We start from the raw sequence: 22,631 nt of genomic DNA on the forward strand, positions 1-22,631 counted from the left end.
CGTATTGATATCCCATCTAAATCCGCATCATGTCTTACACACACTTAAGCCATCTCGTTTTATTTTGCGCTTTTTATTTCTATATGATTTATCTATCAATAGTTGCAACACAATTTAAAACTAAGTTAAAAAAAAAATTAACAAGCATGAATTTGCCTCAATCCCCAATTATAAGTATCCTTTTGGAAAGAGTATAAATGTTGTTGACTATGGGAGCCTAGAATTTGGAGCTGCATAAATGGAGGAGAAGTAAGTGTGGAGAAAGGAAGTGATTATCATGTTAAAGGAAGTGAAAAAAGTGAAACTAAATGAATCAAAACTTAGCTCTATTCATATCAATAAGTTCATCCAATAATACAGATAGAGTTAAATAACAAACATAAGTGCAATTAGATGGTGTGAAATGACACGAGAAAGTTAAAATTACAAAATGTTCTAGCAAATATTCCACACAAAAACAGTCATATTAGAAGCGTGTTTCTAACAACTAAAACCGGACTAATGAAAGGTTGACTCACAGCAGGTGGATGCAGTGGGCATAATTTCCTGCAAAAGGAAAACATATGGAATATATCACTGATTCATGGAGGTAGATTTAGTCACATGTAACTAACTACAAACATTGCATTGCAAAAATTATGATTCCAAATTCCAAAATTCGAGATACAATCACTACCACCAAGCCATTCAGATCACAAAATAGATCATGCAAATGACAAATATCAAATAAAATTGGGATTTAAGGTTGGATTGATGTTTGAGGTGGGAAGGTTTAAGAGTGAAATGATAAGGAGGTTTGGAGTTTTACTTCGATCCTCATTGAAAGTCATCAAAGTATACACAGAATACCAGATACTAGTACTGCTTACCCAGACAAAGGGACTGGATGAGGAAAAAATATTGACATAATATGGAAAACAAGTGAAATGGACATACTGATGCGTCAACGCCTTGCTTCAGTACAGTGAGGCACAAGCTAACTACGCAAAGCCAAATTGCTTAAGCATTCTATTTTAAAGAAAATTGGTCAGAATTCTATACAGGCAGTACTCAGTAGTAAAAAACACTATGCAGTTTCCAAATGGCGTGGCGGCGAGGAACGGTGTTGGAGAAAAGGACATAAACAATAATAATAGAACTGATTCAAATGATGCTTCTATCAATATAGTCTACTCTAGTCTCTTTGAATTTAGGCTAGTTTGAAAACCAATTATTCATAATGCCAAAATCAAATACAATTTGAAAGGAATTATATGAATGTAACATTATTACCATGGTGTGTGTTAGGTTTTAATTGCGCACGAATAGACCTTGTGTTGTCCCTTCGGTTTTCTTTGTACTTGTGCCTGAAATGTTATATGAGGGCTGTTGGGAGTATCTTGTGCTTGAAAGGTGATGTAATACATACCACCAGCTCTCCAGGTTGTCCTTACAATGTCGGCAAGCACAAAATTTGAACCCTAATTATAATGAAGAAGAATACAATATTAGTTGATGAATGAATGAATAAACATATTATTACTAATAGTTTTGAACCTGATTCTCAGCATTGTAGTTGTCTAAGGCAACATTGCATAGGGGAGTGAGATTAAGTCGACAATCATCGTCTATGGAAAGTGGAATTACACCGCCACATATACCTGCAATTTTTGGAGGGGCGATGGCATCGAAGAGCTGTGGAATCCAGAGTCAAAATTAAGATACACTGAAACATGAGATTGATAGATAGATGGATGGATGCGTACGTACAGTTAGGTTGCGAGAGCGCTCTCTATAGTCAGCCATGGCGACTTCAATTTGCTTCTCTCTTTCAATCCAGGCCTTGTTCGTATACTCAAAGCGTCCAGAACGCATTGTAAAAGGTTTAGGATCATCCTCATACATAGAGAAGTCACTCGCAACAAGATCTTCAGGCCGTTTCAATTCCCAATCATAAATAACTCGCCGTTTCGGCTTCGACCCCGGTTCCGTATCCGATTCAGAACTCGAGTCTGATTCTGATTTCGATTTCAGCGGCTTCTCTCTTTCTTCCATCGACATTCTGCAACACAGAAGGAAGGAATCACAATTGAATTCACATTTCCGGAGAATATAGGGTTAAATATATTCCCTTTATAAGGATTCTATTTTCAAATCCCCATATTTTTTGGCTGACTATGCATTAAAAATCTGATTGACTGGACATTTAAATTTTTTATTTGGCCTGACTTACGTACTGTTTTTTTTAATAAGCAATTTATAACCGAAAACAAGACGAAAAAAACTACAACTCAAAACAAGTGAGCGGTAGTATATTCCACACGTGAAAATTACAATTAAAAGCTAACTTAAATCTAGAATAAAGCCATTTCCAAGAAATGAAAACAACCTCCGACATACATTCGGTGAAGCTAAACAAATCATTCTATGATACCATTTCGCCTATTCCAACTACTCCACGCCGTTGCTAACCAAATCACCGTACACCTTTCTCCAAATAGCCTCCACCACTAAACATTCCCCAAACAAATGAGAAAGACTTTCCCACTCCGTAAAGCAAATAACACAATCCGAAACAACACCATCCATCAAAATTTCCCGCTTAATCAATTGATCCTTGATAGCTAATCTATTATGTGTAATCCTCCATCCAAAAAACAATACAAAACAAACACCTAACCACTATACTAAGTACTTTTATTTGCAATAATCTTGCTCATGAAATCTTTTTTTATATATATATATATATATATATATATATATATATATATATATATATATATATATATATATATATATATATATATATATATATATATATATATATATATATATAAAATGAATAAACGCTAATATAAGTATAAATGTTAAAATATTAATATAATAATAAATAAAATATAACGTGAAATACCTATTAACTATAAGTAATACTTCATATTCTAATATTATATAACTTACAATATATATTACATTAATATATTATTAGTATATATAGCTGCTATTGGTATATAACTTAACTAATATATTATATAACTTACAATATATATAATATATATTAATATACTGCTATTGGCATATATTAATTGTTACTGCTAATAATATACATTAACATAGTATATATTATTAATATAATACAATCCTTTTAAATATATTATAAAAAATAATTAAAAATTTAATATCATAATATAAATATTAAGATGTAATTTAAATATTAAGATAAACATATATAAATATTAATATATACTATATAAATATAAATATTTTTTATTTAAAACATTTTTTATTGAATTTTAAATGAATTTTTAACGCAATTAAATTTTATTTATAATTAAACTTTTAAAAATAATTTTATTCATTGTATATACAGTAGAAACTCTTTAAATTAATACTCGGTAAATTAATAAACTCTCTAAAATAATAAATTTGTCCGGTCCCGACTTGGGCCAATGTAAAAAATTGAAAAACTCGATAAAATAATAAGATAATAATTTTTCGGGAGATCCCTTTATAATTTTCAGTCCCAAAAAAATCATAAATTAATAATTCATAGAAACTGAAAAATCATGTAAGTTATATATGCCAAACTTGCTTAAGAATACATTGAACACATTTGTTCCTCTTGTTTACATTTACTGTACTTCAAAAGTCAGTATTGATTTCCAATGAATATGAACACAATAGTTATTAATTTACGTTGAGTCCCAAGGTTCGCTGCAACGTAATTCTAAGAGGCATAAACTAATTTGCTTTTTTGTTTGGTATGTACGTAATTCAATGAGCAATAAATGAACTCAAGTAAGAGCTAATATGGAGATGAGTTTGAAAAGATTCATTTATAAGTCCCACATTGGAGGGAACACAAATATTAGTAGTGTATATATATTCCAACTTGGACAATTGTTGTTGGGCCTAAGGGCACCTACAATTTTATAAAGGAGTGAGGACACACCAATGTGCCAAGAAGACACACACGCGCGCGCCGCCGCCGTCTGGCCGGTCCGCATGAATTAATTTTTTGGAACCCGAATTAATGAGAATTAATTATCATTGAATAATTAATTAATTCGGTAAATATTAAATATGAAATTAATTAATATTTAATATTAATTAATACGAATTGGTGACGTGTCCTTAGACCAAGTCTTAACCTAGATTTTGACTAGGTTTACTTGTCCTCCAAGTCTGCTGACCAAGTAAATAACGGTTACTTTGACTGGGCCGGTTCAACTCTCCCACTATATTTTCACCCACGATTTGGTCCATTCGGGTGGATCCTTTTGCCTATAAATATATTTCCCTCAGTCACTTATTCTGCACTCCATAATTCATACCCGAATTCTCTCCTCTCTCCCTTACTCTGCTTCATCTTCTCAAATATTCTTTTCATTTTTGACTGGATCTACTCCAGATACTAGACTGGTTTTTTACCATCAGAAGGTGTATCATTTAGAACGATTCATCACACGTGCAAGTGTGAATCGTATTGAAACGAGTGATCGGTCACCATTTCTACCTAATTTCTATCATGGATTCGGTCTAAATTTGTTGATTCGGTAACACTTTGATCAATGTTTTATTGTTTTTGTTTAAGTATTTCATGTTTGATTGTTTTTATGTTTACTTTGCATTATGTTTTAATTTAAGTTATTTAGATGCTTTTTATGCCGTTTGGTTAGTTGTGTACGAATTTCAGGTTTGAACAAGTCATCTTAAGTGTCAAAGCAACTATGAAGGAAGGAGAGGCAAGAGAAAGATGAAAATTCAAGGTTCTGGGGTCTAACACGGCCGCCCGTGCTTCCACGCACGGCCCGTGTCAGGAGAATGGCATTCTCCATACAAAATCCAGGGACCACGCACGGCCGCCCGTGCTTCCACGCACGGCCGCCCGTGCTTCCACGCACGGCCCGTGACAGGATGGCTGGGAGCAAAAATAAAAATAAAGAGTAGCACGGCCGCCCGTGCGTCCAAGCACGGCCAGTGCTGCTGTGAGCGTGAAAACTTCCAATTTTAGGGCTTTTTCACTAAATCTCCACCTTGAGGGTACTTTAGACATTTCATTTGCCTGAGATTTGTACCTAGACTATTTAGTTGAGTTTGAGAGAATTATTTTGGGACTTTTTGCATCATACGATAGAAAATCACAGAAGAGAGAAGATAGCTTCATCAAGGGTTTCGGAGACGGAGAGATTCAACGGTGGACACCATTGAAGATCAAAGTTCCCAATTATCTTTGTAATGTCTAAATTCTTTACTTTGTCTTTCTTGAATATTATGAGAGGCTAAACTCCCCAATGCTAGGGGGGTGGTCCTGATTTGGTTTTGTAATAACGATGAATTTGTGATTTTGTCAATACATTGGTTTATGATTTTTAGTTAAATTATGCAATGTTCTTAATATTTTCTTTATCGGTCAAATAAGGATTAATCTATGGCTAACAAATACAGGATTGTAGTTGTTAGGGTTTGTGCATAATTTGATTATAGTAGATATCACCTAGGACTAGGGATACCCTATAATTACCACATAATCTTGATTATATAAAAGCTTGGTTTCAATTTAGGTTCTTAAGGACTTAGGATTTAGGTTGGAAGACCAAAGGTTTCCTCACTAAGGACTTAGGAGGAAACACCCTAAAGATGTGGTAACTGAATGTTATGAACTTGTTGAAGAGATCTTAATTCTGAAAGTGTTACATGCCAAATCAACCACTCACCCTAGCATCTCATATATTTGATCACAAAACTCAATTTATTTTTCTCATTATTTTTCTTTGCAAGGATTAAATTCCCCAAAACCAAAACATTAGTTTTTGTTCAATTGAATCATATTTTACGAATCTGTATTTCCTACGCAGTCCTTGAGATCGACATTCGGGGAATTTCCCCTATTATTACTACAGAGGCAAAAATAGTACACTTGCTATTTTTCCGATCAAGTTTTTGGCGCCGTTGCCGGGGACTGCCAAAATACAGATTTTTAACTTAAGTTCAATTGAAATTTTGTTGCTCTGCGACTAAAATTTTATTTTCTGCATTTTTATTTTTTTTGTATTATTCTACTAATTGTCTAATCTGTTTATGCGAGGTAAGGCCTCAGCTGAATTTATTTTTGACGCAGAAATTGAAAGAACCTTGCACGCAAGACGCAGACAAGCTCGTCGAGAAAAACTGGAATCTGAAGAAGAGATTATTTCAGTTCATTCTGGTTCAGATTCTGAAAGTGAAGAAGAAGTTATGGGCGAGAATCCACAGCCACCTGAGAGGCTTCTCGGAGACTATGGTGCTACGAACACACCGGGTGGTAGACTAACAATTGTCAACCAACCGGTAAATGCGACAAATTTTCAATTGCATCCGAGTACAATAAATCAGCTGGAACAAAAACCTTTCACCGAAAAGGTTAATGAAGATGCAAACAAGCACCTACAGAGATTTTTGACCATGAGTACAACTCTAAAAATTGAAGGGCGTACAGAAGAGGCAAAAAAGCTGAGAATGTTCCCGTTCACATTAGTCGAGGAAGCAGAAGAGTGGTTCTATTCTCTTCCAGCAGGTAGTATCACATCATGGGAAGAGATGGAGAAAGCTTTCTTGAATGAGTATTTTCCTGCATCTGTATTTATAAGGAAGAGGTATGATATCTTGAACTTCAAGCAGAAAGAGGATGAACCCTTAGGAGATGCCTACAAAAGATTCAAAAGAATTCTAGTAGCATGTCCCACTCATAATATGGACAAGACTGAACAAATACAAGTATTTGTCAATGGGCTCAGAATGAAAACAAAGCAGTTGATTGATACAACAGCTGGAGGCTCAACAAATTTCACAACAGCCTCCGGCATCATCAAAATCATTGAAGCAATAGCTGCAAATGAACATTTGGAGTTGTATGACAAACGTGCTAGCAAACCGGAGGGAATCATTGACCTTAAATTGGAAACTTCAAAAATCCGGTTTGAAGATGCTATAGCTGCAGAAGTTGAAAAGAGACTGAAGGCTATGAACATAGGTACACAACAGGTGGCTCAAGTTCAACAAGCTCAACCTGTAAGTTGTGAAATTTGCCAAGGTCCTCACCAAACTGTATACTGTGTTGCTACACCCAAGCAGATTGAAGAAATCAAATTCCTAAGACAAAACAATCTGTATTCTAACACCTATAATCCAGGGTGGAAGAATCATCCCAACTTTGCTTGGAAAGATCAACAACAAAATCCTCAGAAGGCAGAGTGGGAAGTAGCTATTGAGAGACTGGTTGGACAATGCTCTCAGTTTCAAGAAGAAACTAGAAACAACCAAAGGAACACCACAGCTTCGATCAAAAATCTAGAAGTTCAAGTGGGTCAAATAGCACAACATCTCACTCTACAGGCACAAGGTAGCTTTCCGAGCGCAACTGTGAAAAATCCGAAAGATCAAGAGAAGATTAATGCTGTTACTACAAGAAGTAAGAAAGTGGCAGAATCAGAAAAAGAAAAAGAGGAAATAGATGACCCCATGGTAATAGAGGTGGATTTGGAAATAAGAGAAAATCCAAAAGAGCCAGAAGTTGTGATACCACCGGTTAAACCAGTTGAAGAAAAAAATAAGAAAAAGGCTGAACCGGCGATCAAACTACCTTTCCCTTCCAGAGTGACAAAGAATGATTCAAAAGAAAAAGACTTTGAGAAATTTACTGAATTGTTCAAAAAGCTAGAGGTGAATTTACCCTTCTTCGAAGCACTTGAGCACATGCCATTGTATAAGAAATTTCTGAAGGAGGTAATGACAAAGAAGAGATCAGTGGAAGGAGAACAAAAGATTGCAACTGAGAAATGCGGTTTAGTCTCGTCAGTAAGGAAGATCCCAACCAAGAGGAAAGACCCTGGAGTTGTGGCGATACCATGCACTATCAAGAATCGAATGTTCAAAAAGGCACTCATTGATTCTGGTTCCAGTGTGAGTTTAATGCCACTATCTATTTTCAAAAAGCTTGAATTAGGAGAGGTTAAGGAAAGTAAGAAAAAGTTAAGGTTCGCTGATCACACCACCAAGAAATCTTATGGGGTAGCTGAAGATGTACTAGTGGCGGTTGACAAATTTGTATTCCCTGTTGACTTCCACATCATGGACATTCCGGAAGACGAAGAAACACCTATCCTTCTTGGGAGACCCTTTTTGTTGACATGTCGCTTCAACTTTGACATTGAAAAAGGGACACTAACGCTAAAATCATTTGATGAAGAAGTAACCTTGAAGATGTTAGGAGTTAAGAAACATAGGACAGGTGTAAATGATCAAACTTCTGTGGATATGGCGGAAAGTGAGAAAAAAGACAAAAGGCCTGAACAGCTCCAAGAAAAAGTCTCAAGCATAGCCTCTCGGGTGGAAACAACTCAGGGAGCTATCAAAAGTCCGAAGAAGGCTAAGGAAGTCAAGAAGAATGCGGGAAGTGAGTTGAAGAGAAAAGTGGTCCATGCTTATCATCTTCATGAGTTCTTGGGTGAGAAAGTAACAAGCAACAAAGTTTGGAAAAGGAAATACCCTCCATAATAAAGGGTAATGGACCGTCGAGCCATGCGACGTTAAACAAAGCGCTTCGTGGGAGGCAACCCACAGTTTTAATAATTTATTTCTCTGTTTTTTTTTTTACTTTATTTTCAGGAAATAAAAGAGGGCATCTCTAGTGAAAGCTCGGAAGTGATCAATGGAATGAAATACCGTTGTAAGAAACCTCTCCAAGGCTGGTTCTAAAACATTGAGGACAATGTTTAGTTCAAGTGTGGGAGGGGTTCTTTTCATTTGCTTTTAGTTGTTTTCCATTTTTGTTTTTGTTTGTGTGTTATGTTGGCATTGTGTTATAGATTGACTTATGGATGCCGAATGAATGATGAATGGTATTTAGTGGATGAAAGGTGCAACCTGAACCTATTCCCCCGAGGCACCCTGGAAGTTGATGCAGCCGAAAGAAACGTAACTGTTGGACACGACTTGCTGATACTGGACCAAGAGGATTGTATGGTATACCTGCGCCGGAAAAGAGCCACATGACACGAGGAATGCTTTGAAACCTGTAAGCTTACCCAACATGGTGAGGTTATAAAAAGCCAAACACAACAGTTTATCATCATGAGAGTTCATTCAGGTATGACTTTATCATTCTGATTTTGCGTATGTTCTACTGACACAGCATAATATGAGGACACACACTGAGGCATTTGTTTGTTTTACCACCTGAGCCTTTCTAGCCATCGAAATTATATGTTTATCCGTTGTTACCCCAGTTGAGCCATATCCTTTTGTTTGTTATAACCATATATGTAACCCGCAGCCAAACACTTCCAACCCTTGCTCGGCATAAATGTTGCGGTTTTCAGAGTTGTACTAAAATCTAAGTTTGGGGTAGTAATCATCAAAGAAGAGGGCAAGTAAAAAAAATGAAAATAAAAATTTTGAGACATATGAATGTATGTCCCATAAAAAAAGAAAGAAAGAGAAAAACTTGCCCGAATGAAAGACTCGGTTACATTAAGCACTCACGGAAGAATGAGTGAAGCAAAAGAGTCTAAGTCGAATAAATTCCCAATGTAACAAGTTGAGCACAATTACGAGAAACACAACATGAATGTTGAACCTAAAACCAATTGTTTATCCATTTCCTTATGTATCCCACCGTACCTAAACCCCATTACAACCCGGAAGACCTCAAAAAGTGTGTGAACTTTGTTAGTGTAGTGTAGGTAGAATTTATTCAAAATTAAGAGTTGATATTGCATACCTTTATTTTGTGAGTGCAAAACACTTTAACCCTGAGAGATTTGGCGAGAAGTGTGAAAAAGCTTGCAGGTAAAAAGGTACTCTGATGTGGAAGTGTGGTAGAAAGTTTGGTTCGGCAAGCCAGAGATTCTAATAGAATGGTAGACGCAAGTTGCGAATAACATCGGCAGTGTTGTGGAAAGAAAAATCCAGGGTGACCTCTGTTTGATCTCTTGCATCGCTTGAGGACAAGCAATGAGATAAGTTTGGGGTTGTGATCGGTCACCATTTCTACCTAATTTCTATCATGGATTCGGTCTAAATTTGTTGATTCGGTAACACTTTGATCAATGTTTTATTGTTTTTGTTTAAGTATTTCATGTTTGATTGTTTTTATGTTTACTTTGCATTATGTTTTAATTTAAGTTATTTAGATGCTTTTTATGCCGTTTGGTTAGTTGTGTACGAATTTCAGGTTTGAACAAGTCATCTTAAGTGTCAAAGCAACTATGAAGGAAGGAGAGGCAAGAGAAAGATGAAAATTCAAGATTCTGGGGTCTAACACGGCCGCCCGTGCTTCCACGCACGGCCCGTGTCAGGAGAATGGCATTCTCCATACAAAATCCAGGGACCACGCACGGCCGCCCGTGCTTCCACGCACGGCCCGTGACAGGATGGCTGGGAGCAAAAATAAAAATAAAGAGTAGCACGGCCGCCCGTGCGTCCAAGCACGGCCAGTGCTGCTGTGAGCGTGAAAACTTCCAATTTTAGGGCTTTTTCACTAAATCTCCACCTTGAGGGTACTTTAGACATTTCATTTGCCTGAGATTTGTACCTAGACTATTTAGTTGAGTTTGAGAGAATTATTTTGGGACTTTTTGCATCATACGATAGAAAATCACAGAAGAGAGAAGATAGCTTCATCAAGGGTTTCGGAGACGGAGAGATTCAACGGTGGACACCATTGAAGATCAAAGTTTCCAATTATCTTTGTAATGTCTAAATTCTTTACTTTGTCTTTCTTGAATATTATGAGAGGCTAAACCCCCCAATGCTAGGGGGGTGGTCCTGATTTGGTTTTGTAATAACGATGAATTTGTGATTTCGTCAATACATTGGTTTATGATTTTCAGTTAAATTATGCAATGTTCTTAATATTTTCTTTATCGGTCAAATAAGGATTAATCTATGGCTAACAAATACAGGATTGTAGTTGTTAGGGTTTGTGCATAATTTGATTATAATAGATATCACCTAGGACTAGGGATACCCTATAATTACCACATAATCTTGATTATATAAAAACTTGGTTTCAATTTAGGTTCCTAAGGACTTAGGATTTAGGTTGGAATACCAAAGGTTTCCTCACTAAGGACTTAGGAGGAAACACCCTAAAGATGTGGTAACTGAATGTTATGAACTTGTTGAAGAGATCTTAATTCTGAAAGTGTTACATGCCAAATCAACCACTCACCCTAGCATCTCATATATTTGATAACAAAACTCAATTTATTTTTCTCATTATTTTTCTTTGCAAGGATTAAATTCCCCAAAACCAAAACATTAGTTTTTGTTCAATTGAATCATATTTTACGAATCTGTATTTCCTACGCAGTCCTTGAGATCGACATTCGGGGAATTTCCCCTATTATTACTACAGAGGCAACGAGCTATTTTATCCTGGAGGCGTCGTGGGTATTTAAGAGCTGCTTTGCATAAATCTGGCAGTACCGCGAAACGTCTTAAAGAAAGCATACCGATCCGCGACCCAGCCGATATTTTCCTCTGTGGCATTATTTTCTTAAACCGAAAAACAACAATTTTAAGACGATTTCTGTAACTACCAAGTCGACTGAGGAAACTATCGGTAATACTGCGGCCGCTTCTGTGAATGACAAACCATTCAAGTTTGAGGGATCCAATTTCAAACGTTGGCAATCTAAGATGAATTTTTTCCTAACTCTGAAAAAGGTTGCCCATGTTCTGACTGAGGACATCCCAATTGTTCCTTCTGGATCAATTGAGATAACTAATGGTAAGTCAACTGCTGAATCTGACGGAACCTTCAAAAAGGGAGGAGCTTCCAAAACGTTTGATGGAGACTCTGCTGCAAAAGAAAAAGCCGCAGCAGATGACTTACAGCTCCGAAAAGAAATTTTCCTATGGCAAGAAAATGATTACCTATGCAAACATCACATTCTGAACAGTCTTGCTGATGACCTTTATGATTACTATAGTAATCACAAGACTGATAAACAGGTTTGGGAAGCTCTCCAAAAGAAGTATGACACCGAAGAAGCTGGTGCAAAGAATCAACCGCATATCTATCATCCTTACTCGATTTTAACATAGCCACGTTCCTTCACAATGAAAAATATCAATAGTGAAATTAAAGATCCGAACAGTCATAAAATTTCTTCAAATTAAAATTCAATCAATTTGGGGAAATAGGTATTCGAAGTAATTGAGTAGTACATGTCGTTATCGACCTCGGATTTAATACGACGGAGAAGGGACGTCGTTTTTCCGGCGAACATGGGACCCACGAAGAGATGGATCTCGCCGGATGGTGACTGAGAAGAAGCCATATTTAATTATAGTGGGAATTGAGAAATTTGGAGAGAAGAGGGTTTTTGTTTGATAGCGACAGTGGAAGACGGAGAAGAAAGATATATAGTGGAGTTGAAATTTGAGTTTGGTTTCGATTTGAATTTGATTTGAATTTGATTTGATTTCGGAGCTCAAAAATGTGGAGGGAAATGGAGATTTTCAAAGAGACGTGACATTTGGAGGGAACCCAAAACGTAATGTTGCTTTTGGATGAGAAAAGAAAGTAAAAAAAAAATGTTAAAATAATGAAAATTGGTAGAAAGTAATATGAATATTTTGGTGGTTTCAAAGTAATAATAATGAAAGTAAAGATATGTTTTTAATAAATGTTATTAATGTTGAGGCATATTTAATAAAAGAGAAAAGGGATGTACACTGACAGTGTACTGTCAACCAATGACAATCATGTATCTTATCAAGTCACCCTTTAAATTTTAAATTATTGATATGATTTGGCACTTTAAAATAATCTGATTGGATATCTATGTAATACTTTTTTACACTGACAGTGCACTACCATTAAACTCTTAATAAAAATGAGTAAATTTAATTATTATTTATTTTATTTTAATTAAGTTTGAGATTAAAACATGGTTTTTTTTACCAATAACCACATATTAAAATTAAAATACATCAATAATTATGTTTTGAAAAAAATTATGCAAATAATCAGGTTTTAAAAATGAAAAAAATATGCACGTCACTTGAGATGGCGCATGCACTTAATTATAGAGAGGATGCGCCAATCTATTTGGTGCATTAGAAGGAGGTGTCATCTCAATTGGTGCATGCATGCATGCATAAGGAGGATGAGTAATCTCAATTGCCGCATGAGTGTATCAGACTTTTCTATAAATAACTCCCCTTTCCTCCACCATTCTTCACACATCTACTCTTTTTCTCTCAAAAAAATTCTTCATGACATCTGAAATGATTTTTAAAAGTGATGGCTATGTTATTTTTTCGGCTATCAAATCTCCGATTAAAATAAAATTTTAGAACATCCACTCGATGAACAATCTTAAGAGGTCCTTAATTTGCTGGTTAGACAGAGATATCCAAGATGGCGAAATCATTAGAAGAATTCAAAGACAAAGAATGAACACCTCACTTGCGACTGGAAAACCTCAACGTTAGTGGGAGGATGTAAAAAATAACAGTGACTTTATGGTGATGATGCATGGAACATATGAAATTGTTTTGATATTTGTAATTTCTTAGATATGATAATGTGTTAAGTAGTTTAATTTCATGTTAAGAAGAGATCAATTTGTTCTAACCAAGATGTTTAATGCAAAAGGTTCCGTTCGAATCTAAAAATAAATTACATAGTGTGAATACAATTTTTATGTTGTTGAGTTTGTAGCATGATTGGGAAAAAAATTGGCTGTGTCCGACTTGACGACATATATTACACTTTCTTTCTAACTTGTCAATCGTATCCATTTCAGTTGTAATACGCTTGTTTTTTTAGGACGACCCTTTTTCTTCCTTGGCATTTGGTTGTTGTGTGCTAAACAATTTCCCCTTCATATGCAGGCCAGTAATCCTATTTTGCTACCATTAGAAATCTATTATTGTATACGTTGAGGAAGGTCTCGACCTAGTAAGCGGGAGATATAATTGACAATGCATCTTGATGAGCATACGCACATGCCGCAATGACATGGAGCGTGGCATACGAAAGGCTTGAAACTTTGCACAATCACTTTGTTGCAAGGTTGAAACACCCAGAACTTGTGGTTATAGAAAGCCCCTTGTTGTGGTCAACCGTTTCTTTGAAAATGAACTTGTAGTTATAACAGTCAAATCTAGTAATAATATGGGTGTTGGCTTTATCACTGTCTTCCATCATAAATTTCATGCAATTTTCACTCTATAATTGTCCTGATTGTAACACTACACTCCATTTTTTACCTCTTTTTGCGAACACCAAAGCCATCCTAAAATAGGTTGATTTCACCAAGGCAGTTAGAGAGAGGTTTCATATGTCTTTGAAGACACCGTTCATTTATTCAACAAGATTTGTGGTCATGTGGCCCCATCATCGTCCATTTTCGTATGACCTCGTCCATTTCTCCACTAGAAGATTATCAACCCACCTCCCCGCATCAGGATTTGACAATTTGATCTCGCAATGATAGTGTTTGAATTATGGTTGAGTTAATGCATACCCCGCATTCACAAGATTTTTTCAATGAGCCCTGTCTTTTATCTCCCACGTGAAATTTTGTGTGATATGTCTAATGCAGTAGACATGATTAGGAGGGGGTCGTGACAACCATTAGCAGGATTGTTATATGCACTCTCGATAGAAGCACGTCTGTCATAAATTAAACAGATATCACATTGCAGAGCAACATGTGTTCAGAGATTCTTGAAAAAGAAACACCAACCTCCACCAGTCTCTCCTTCCACTAGAGCGAATGTAATTGGGAAAATGTTGTTGTTGTCATCTTGTGTGACTGCCATCAGTAGCGTCCCTTTATATTTCCCGTGAAACTAAGTTCAGTCTATTTGAATAATAGGTTTGCAGAATGCAAACCCTCTGATGGAAGGTTGAAACGCCCAGAACAGACGGTAGAATATTCCATTTTCGTTGATACAATTACTGTCTGGGGCATATGCTGGCAATGTTGCCATAACCGAAACAGTTCCAGGAGCATATGTGCAAAGTGCAAGCAAGTAGCGTGAAAGTTCTTTGTATGATTCCTCCAAGTTTCCATATACTTTTTTAATCCATTGATCTTTACTAACCATAACTTTTTGTACGATGGAGTATAATTGTATACAAAGGTGATGTGAAAGATTATGATACTCACCTTCAATGATGGATCATTGCTTACGAGAGGTTAAATTTCTTGATATATAATATCATAACTTAGTTTATGATGATTTTGTGTCTAATTAGTGGTAACACAAGTGTGTTATTAAGAAATAGAGTTTATCACCCAATAATCACTTCTCGACCTATATGATGCTTTCAGTCTAAACATGCACTCCTCGTTCGTACACCTAATTTTCGACCTCTCCGCATTTCTTAGATCTACTTTAAAATCAACAGAGTTTACCATGTGGAACTTTTTAATAGCTCGCACGCATTCGTCTTTTAAACGAAATATGTCTCCCTCTTTTAATTGTTCATCTAACTGCATATACCGAATGTAGAATATATATGTTGATGGTTCATCATCGTCCAAATTAAAGTTTGTCATGTCCATATGTGGTGTATACACATGTGTTGGAGGTAATGGACCTTGGCGCTCTTCAGAATCATCATTCATCGTGTGATCTACTTCTAAATATGGTTGTTATTCTTCATCAACAGTATCGACTTCAGCTTGTTCATCATCAATAGGATCAACAACTTTTGACTAAAATGCCTATGACAGTTGAGGTTGTTGTAGAAAAACGTATAACTTAATCGAGTTGTACCTAGAATATTCACGATTACAAAACATATTTTGAAGACCATCATCATCTTGAACTTGTACCTTATAATATTTTATTTGGTTCGTGCTAAAAAATACAGGATGCTGGTAGAAGATTTGTGACACCAGACCTCGTTTAAGTTTGACCTCTAGTCACTTTTTGAAATACAAAAAATTGGCTTTTTTGCTTAAACAAAAGTGGTTATTATCGATGTTCCAAAACTAAAAACTGGATACATCATATTGGTACGTATCACCATTGACATGGGCATTGATAACGTATTATGGAGTAGAGGCCATGTTGTGTTTAAATTGTCGTTAGAGTATGGAGTTGTGTGTTTTAGTCAAAATTAGTCAGGTGTAAATAGTCGGAGATTAAACATATTAGATAAAATACCAACTATACATGCACGCCAAGTGGAATGGTACATGCTTTTAAAAAAGCTTCCTATGTGCCATTTGACTTGATGCATCCCCACTAGCCCTGCAACCAAGTCTGCACAACATGTAAGAGTGGGAATAGGCCAGGTCAACTATCATGGTCCTGCGACCTAGCCTACACAGGCCCAGTGCAGACAAGTTTTTTTTTTTAAAATAGAAAAAGCTTAGAATTTTTTGCAAGTCTATTTAGTTAAAAAGGTTAAGTCACGTGCCATATAGAAATCCTTTTAAGCCTATTAGGCCTGTGTATTTAAATAAATTTATTATTATTATTATTATTATTATTATAATTATTATTATATTTTATTTGTACTTTAAAATCAAATTAAAAAAAACTTAGTTATCTTGAAAAACTTTTGAAGATAAGCTTAAAAAAGCTTATGAATAACGTCTTTAGTTGTTTTAATGAGTTATTTTAAATAAATATTATCGCAAAACTTATGTTAGTTAATAGGTAAACTTAAATGAGTAAATACAAATAAGCACTTAGTCTCATTGATATTTTAATGTTGTAGTCTATTTAAACATTAGCTGAATTGCTTATTCATATTTGTTCAAATTAAAGAGGCTTTTATGTAGGCTAATAGGCCAAAGTGGCATTCGAAAAGGTTAGACTCAGGCCTAAAAATATTGCGATTGCAAGCTTCTCCAAATGTTATGTGTTTTGATGAAGACAACATGTGTGCACTCATAAATATCAAGAAAGGATGTATCAAAGATTGAACTACTCAAATTACTAAAGTCAAAGAAGATTGTCAACATACAAGATCACTTGAAGACTTTATGAAGCTCATCTTTCAAATAGGTACAAACATGTTCTTATAAGAATAAATTAAGTGCTCAAATTCATCCTCAAATCATGTGCATTTTGGCTTGTTAAAAATTCTGTTTTTCTAACTTTTTCAAACTGGAAATCGCTTTCCTATAAGTGAAAATCGATTTCCTATGCGTGCCCGGCCAAGTCAGTTTCTGGAAATTTGTTTTTTGCTTGTGGAAATCGATTTCCTGTGGTAATCGATTTCCAGTATCAGTTTTTGAATTTTAAGGCACAACGTTTCAGGGAAATCGATTTCCCATAATGGTAAATCGATTTCCATCATTCCAGAATCAAAAAACAGTATGTTTACAATTTGAACGTGAACCTTTTCTATACCATCAAACTTTGCACCTTTTCATTGTATCATACTCATTCCTAGGGGTGTTAAGAAACTATATATATCCTATATTTTTCAGAATTCAAATCACCTCTTCCTATTGCAAATTAACATCATTCTATATCATAAAATTTTCATTCAAGTGTTGTGATTACCAAACTTTCAAAAGAATTTTATGCATTGTCTCATAAACCATAAACAGAAAATTCATATCATATCCATCAACATTTGAGCACTTGTTATTCTTATAAATTGCATGATTGGTAGAGAAGATCAATCAAGTGATTGATACATTGTTCTACTATTCAAACTCTTATACAAAATCAAATACTTGTTGTATTCTTGTTATCCAGGATTGTTAGAAACAAGTTAGACACTTTGAGAAGATTGTTCTCATAAGTGGTCTTAGTGAAAAATCCAAGAGGATTGTTCTTGGTCCAAGAGGATTGTTCTTGGTGTGTGGTTAGGTTTGTACAAGATACCAATGTTAAGTGCCAAAATGTAGTTATTTTGTGTTTGTAAATAGTGGCACTTATCGATACTTTTTGTTAATACCGTTTGAATAATTCCCCGTTTTTATGTATATTTGTATCGTTTGTATTTTGTTACGTTTTTGTGTAAATATATAGCGTTTGATAGTTTTGTTGTCTATTTGTAGGTATTTATGTGTGTTCGAAGCTTTGAGGAATAAAGTGTCGAAGACACGGCGGTGAACACGCGATTTTACCGATTCATCGACGGACAAGGCTCAAAATAAGGATGATAAAATTCATCAACTTGGTTGAAATTTGTTCATTGTTAGATAGAGCATGGAATAAGCTTTCCAACGCTTTGAACCGGGCGCAAATCAGAGTTACGGTTCTCAAGATATGACCAAAATAAGATTTCCATTTTCTGTTGAGCAGGCTAAGCGGGCTTGACCGCGCTAAGCGCGACCTGGGAGCATTTTTGACCCGTTTGGCAGAAAGTTGGGCACTTAGCGCGGGTTTTTGGCGCTAAGCACGGTCTGGAGGTTTCAGAACAATAAAAAACAACCCGCTTAGCGCGCTTAGCGCGTTCTGCGACGTCAGTTTTGGTATATATGTTGTAAAATCAAATTTTTAGGGTTTTTTATCATCCATTTCCCCCATGGAGTGACTCTGATCCATTTTTGATAGTTTAGAGGCTTAGGAAACACCATTGGGTGCGACGTCATATGGATTGATCATGGATCTGTCTCGATTTCATTGTACTGGTGAGATCTTTTCGGTTCATCTTCTCTTTTCCCTTTGTTTCATTCTAATGGTGGGTGTTGTATGTATATTTCTACTCTTATTGTATGTATATTTGTGGATCTTGGGATCGTTTATATATTCGCTTTACAAATCATCATTGTTGTTGTTCTTGATCTTTTTGCTTAAATGCTCTGGATTTGTGTTGTTGCAGACATGGACACCATAGATCTTGATTAGGAATGATAAATGTTAGTTTATGGGTTGCAGACCTGGATTTAGGACTAACGATCGTAGTGGGTATCGAGTCTAATGCCTCCGTGTTGTTTGTGTCGGTGGAGAAATCGCTGATGTGACGGTTGAGCTTTCGTCGGTGTTGCAGACATGGACACCGATGTGGCATCTCGAGTGATGCCCGATGATGTTGATGCGTATTGTGAGTGTCGAGCGATAGATCTTCAGATTTAAGTATTCGACGGGTAGAACGAAATGCAATTCCATAACTATTTCTCTTAGACTATTGAGAATGTTTATCTGCTTTTATTTACTTTTCCCGCATTTACCTTTCCGCACCCGATCATGAAACTTAAAACGCGAGATAGTCGAACGGCGGTTTTTCTCAACTAATCTCTGTGGACACGATAATTCCCGGATAAATATTTCCAAATCATTTGTTACTTGCCGCTCTACCGCTCCAACAAAATGGCGCCGTTGCCGGGGATTGGTTTTGAGATTAATCGCATTGCGATTGTTTACGTTCTAAGTTTCGTAAATATGTTCATATCGTATATTTTGTGCATATTCTTATACTTATGTATTTGTGTATATTTATACATGTTTATGTTTTCATACTTGTACATGTTTGTGTGTTTGATTTTGTTCCTCTTTACTTTTGCTATTTAGCAAGGTGAAGTTGGTTAAACAAATTGAACTAGGATAGTTCGTAAATTCTAAATCTCCAGTTTTCAATTTGTTTAGCCAATTAAGGATTTTGTAAATATTGCGTTTTATGTATATTATGTTTTTACACATACTTGTATATACTTTTGCTTTTAATTCGTTTGTTAAGTGTTTGGGCAGGACGTTTTCTTTAGGTGGCGTTTGAGGCGAAAGCATTGGCGTACCGCGAGGAAGTTTCTTACCATTCGTGAAAAAATAAAAGGCGTCGAGCTAACGACGTAAAACGAGCGCTTGTTGGGAGGCACCCCAACGGTTTTATTTTTCTGTTTTATTTTTCTCTAAATGAGTAGTGTAGGTGTTAAGTGGAGGCTGCACTAGAAATGCTGGTTTTCTGGTTTTTCTGGTGTAGCGCGCTTAGCGCGGTCTGTAGCTTTTGGCCAATGAATTCTTTTTAATGATTCATTTGCCTCACCTTTTTCCCACTTACACCAAGGCTTTATAGGATTGTGTTTTATAGTTATAATTTTAATTCTTTTGTTGTTGTTTAGACTCAAATTTTGGCTCGATTACTTGAAGTCGCATTTGGTAATTCTTCAATTTTGATTGATTCAACATGCCAATTGTGCGGTAATGATTGTTCGAATTTGTACATAGCAAGGTACTCGTTTATCGCTTTCTATAGTATAACATGTTTAGGAGACTTTTCATTTGTACAATTTTCATATTATTCATTCTTTTTGCATAACTTGCTCATGACTTGAATCACATTAGTTTTCCCCTTTTTACCATAAATATGAGGTGGCTTTCCATTGTATACATATGCGAGTGACCGACATTTCTTGTTTTGACTGGATATTATTATGTTTAATCTGTCATTTGTATTTATTTTGTGACTGCACGAAAGTGATCAAGGCACTTGTTTGATTTTGAGCACAACTACCATAGCTAAATATCAATTTACCTTGTGAGTGTGTGACCATTCGTAACCCCTTTGAGCCTTTTTGTCATTGTCCATTTTGTTTTTGAACTTGAGACATAGTTCACCTTTTTGATGGAGTTTGATTATCGTTTTTCTTGAACCCTCAACTATGATTTATAGTTTGAATTTTTACCTTGCCTTAGAAAGTAGGGAGTATTCAATGTATATTGTGGTTGGATTCAAGTTGGGAAGAGGATGTTTGCTTACTTATATTGTGGTTGGTGTGAGGTTGTGAAAAGAAAAAGAAAAAAAAAATGTGAAAAAGAAAGAAAAGAAAAGAAAAAGAAAAAAAATTGAAAAAGAAAAGAACAAAAAGATAATGGAATGAAAGTGTGTAATAAGTATTGTGTTTTGGTGTGAAACTTGTGATGAAGAAGAAAGTTGGATTGGAATTGTATTGTTTGAAACTTTGTGGAATTAATTACTCCCTTAGGTTTAGGCAAGTTTTTGTTTCGATTAGCTTTAGGACTTATCAATTGTTTGTTAACCGAGCCACATTACAACCTTAAAAGCCCTTGTGATTCGTGTCGTTGCATTTTCAATACTATTTTTTGATGAACACATAATTTTTTCTATTGTTTGCAAGATTGTTGTGTGTGTGTCAAAGTCCTCACCTTTCGGTGTTTTTCATCTACCGATGAGTTTTTGCTAGGCGTGATTCATTATTGAGCTTGTTTTGTTTTAGGATGTTTTGTATGACTTTTGTACTTAGGATCCGTTTCATTTTCATGTTGTTGTTGTAGGATTGTGGTAAGTTTTTAATTTGTTTGTACGTTTTTGGTTTGAACTGTGCAATTGTTTCGTTTTCTAAACTGTGTTGATTCTTGATTCTTTGATTTTTACTTTTGCGATTTGAGTGTTGGGCCTTGTTTGAGGACAAACAAATTCAAGTTGGGGAGAGTTGTTAAGTGCCAAAATGTAGTTATTTTGTGTTTGTAAATAGTGGCACTTATCGATACTTTTTGTTAATACCGTTTGAATAATTCCCCGTTTTTGTGTATATTTGTATCGTTTGTGTTTTGTTACGTTTTCGTGTAAATATATACCGTTTGATAGTTTTGTTGTCTATTTGTAGGTATTTATGTGTGTTCGAAACTTTGAGGATTAAAGTGTCGAAGACACGGCGGCGAACACGCGATTTTACCAATTCATCGGCGGACAAGGCTCAAAATAAGGATGATAAAATTCATCAATTTGGTTGCAATTTGTTCATTGTTAGATAGAGCATGGAATAAGCTTTCCAACGCTTCGAACCGGGCGCAAATCGGAGTTACGGTTCTCAAGATATGACCAAAATAAGATTTCCATTTTCTGTTGAGCGGGCTAAGCGGGCTTGACCGTGCTAAGCGCGGTCTGGGAGCATTTTTGACCCGTTTGGCAGAAAGTTGGGTGCTTAGCGCGGGTTTTTGGCGCTAAGCGCGGTCTGGAGGTTTCAGAACAATAAAAAACAGCCCGCTTAGCGTGCTGGGCGCGCTTAGCGCGGTCTGCGACTTCAGTTTTGGTATATATGTTGTAAAATCACATTTTTAGGGTTTTTTATCATCCATTTCCCCCATGGAGTGGCTCTGATCCATTTTTGATAGTTTAGAGGCTTAGGAAACACCATTGGGTGCGACGTCATGTGGATTGATCATGGATTTGTCTCGATTTCATTGTACCGGTGAGATCTTTTCGGTTCATCTTCTCTCTTCCCTTTGTTTCATTCCAATGGTGGGTGTTGTATGTATATTTCTACTCTTATTGTATGTATATTTGTGGATCTTGGGATCGTTTATATATTCGCTTTACAAATCATCATTGTTGTTCTTGATCTTTTTGCTTAAATGCTCTGGATTTGTGTTGTTGCAGACATGGACACCATAGATCTTGATTAGGAATGATAGCTGTTAGTTTCTGGGTTGCAGACATGGATTTAGGACTAACAATTGTAGTGGGTATCGAGTCTAATGCCTCTGTGTTGTTTGTGTCGGTGGAGAAATCGCTGGTGTGAATAGTACGATTGAGCTTTCGTCGGTGTTGCAAACATGGGCACCGATGTGGCATCTCGAGTGATGCCCGGTGATGTTGATGCGTATTGTGAGTGTTGAGCGATAAGATCTTCATATTTAAGTATTAGACGGGTAGAACGAAATGAAATTCCATAACTATTTCTCTTAGGCTATTGAGATTGTTTATCTGCTTTTATTTACTT

The 22,631-nt window shown here is 35.8% G+C and overlaps 1 protein-coding gene across 2 annotated transcripts; it reads right to left on the bottom strand.

The window, feature by feature from the left end:
* Window positions 1-314: 314 nt before the first annotated feature.
* On the bottom strand, window positions 315-2,145 carry LOC131655874 (uncharacterized). 2 transcript variants are annotated; one of them, XM_058925672.1, is made up of 4 exons: window positions 1,750-2,145; window positions 1,537-1,674; window positions 1,311-1,460; window positions 315-546 (listed from the first exon to the last, which is right to left on the bottom strand). In XM_058925672.1, exons 1-4 carry the CDS (start codon window positions 2,038-2,040, stop codon window positions 499-501), a joined length of 627 nt encoding a protein of 208 aa, XP_058781655.1. In that variant the 5' UTR covers window positions 2,041-2,145; the 3' UTR covers window positions 315-498. The 2 variants fall into 2 exon arrangements, with proteins under 2 accessions (XP_058781655.1, XP_058781656.1); XM_058925673.1 differs by having other exon boundaries at window positions 320-546; window positions 1,273-1,460; window positions 1,750-2,141.
* Between the last annotated feature and the right edge of the window lie 20,486 nt (window positions 2,146-22,631).

This window comes from Vicia villosa, linkage group LG3 (assembly GCF_029867415.1).
Source record: "Vicia villosa cultivar HV-30 ecotype Madison, WI linkage group LG3, Vvil1.0, whole genome shotgun sequence".
NCBI classification, from domain to species: Eukaryota; Viridiplantae; Streptophyta; class Magnoliopsida; order Fabales; family Fabaceae; genus Vicia; species Vicia villosa.

Bases quoted from the DNA above. Each gene is read 5' to 3' on its own strand.
- LOC131655874 (XM_058925672.1), bottom strand. From the start codon at position 2,040: ATGTCGATGGAAGAAAGAGAGAAGCCGCTGAAATCGAAATCAGAATCA. The intron at 1,675-1,749 runs GTACGTACGCAT...TGGATTCCACAG, and splicing joins AGCGCTCTCGCAACCTAACT to CTCTTCGATGCCATCGCCCC. The intron at 547-1,310 runs GTCTATTCGTGC...TTCCTTTTGCAG, and splicing joins AACCGAAGGGACAACACAAG to GAAATTATGCCCACTGCATC.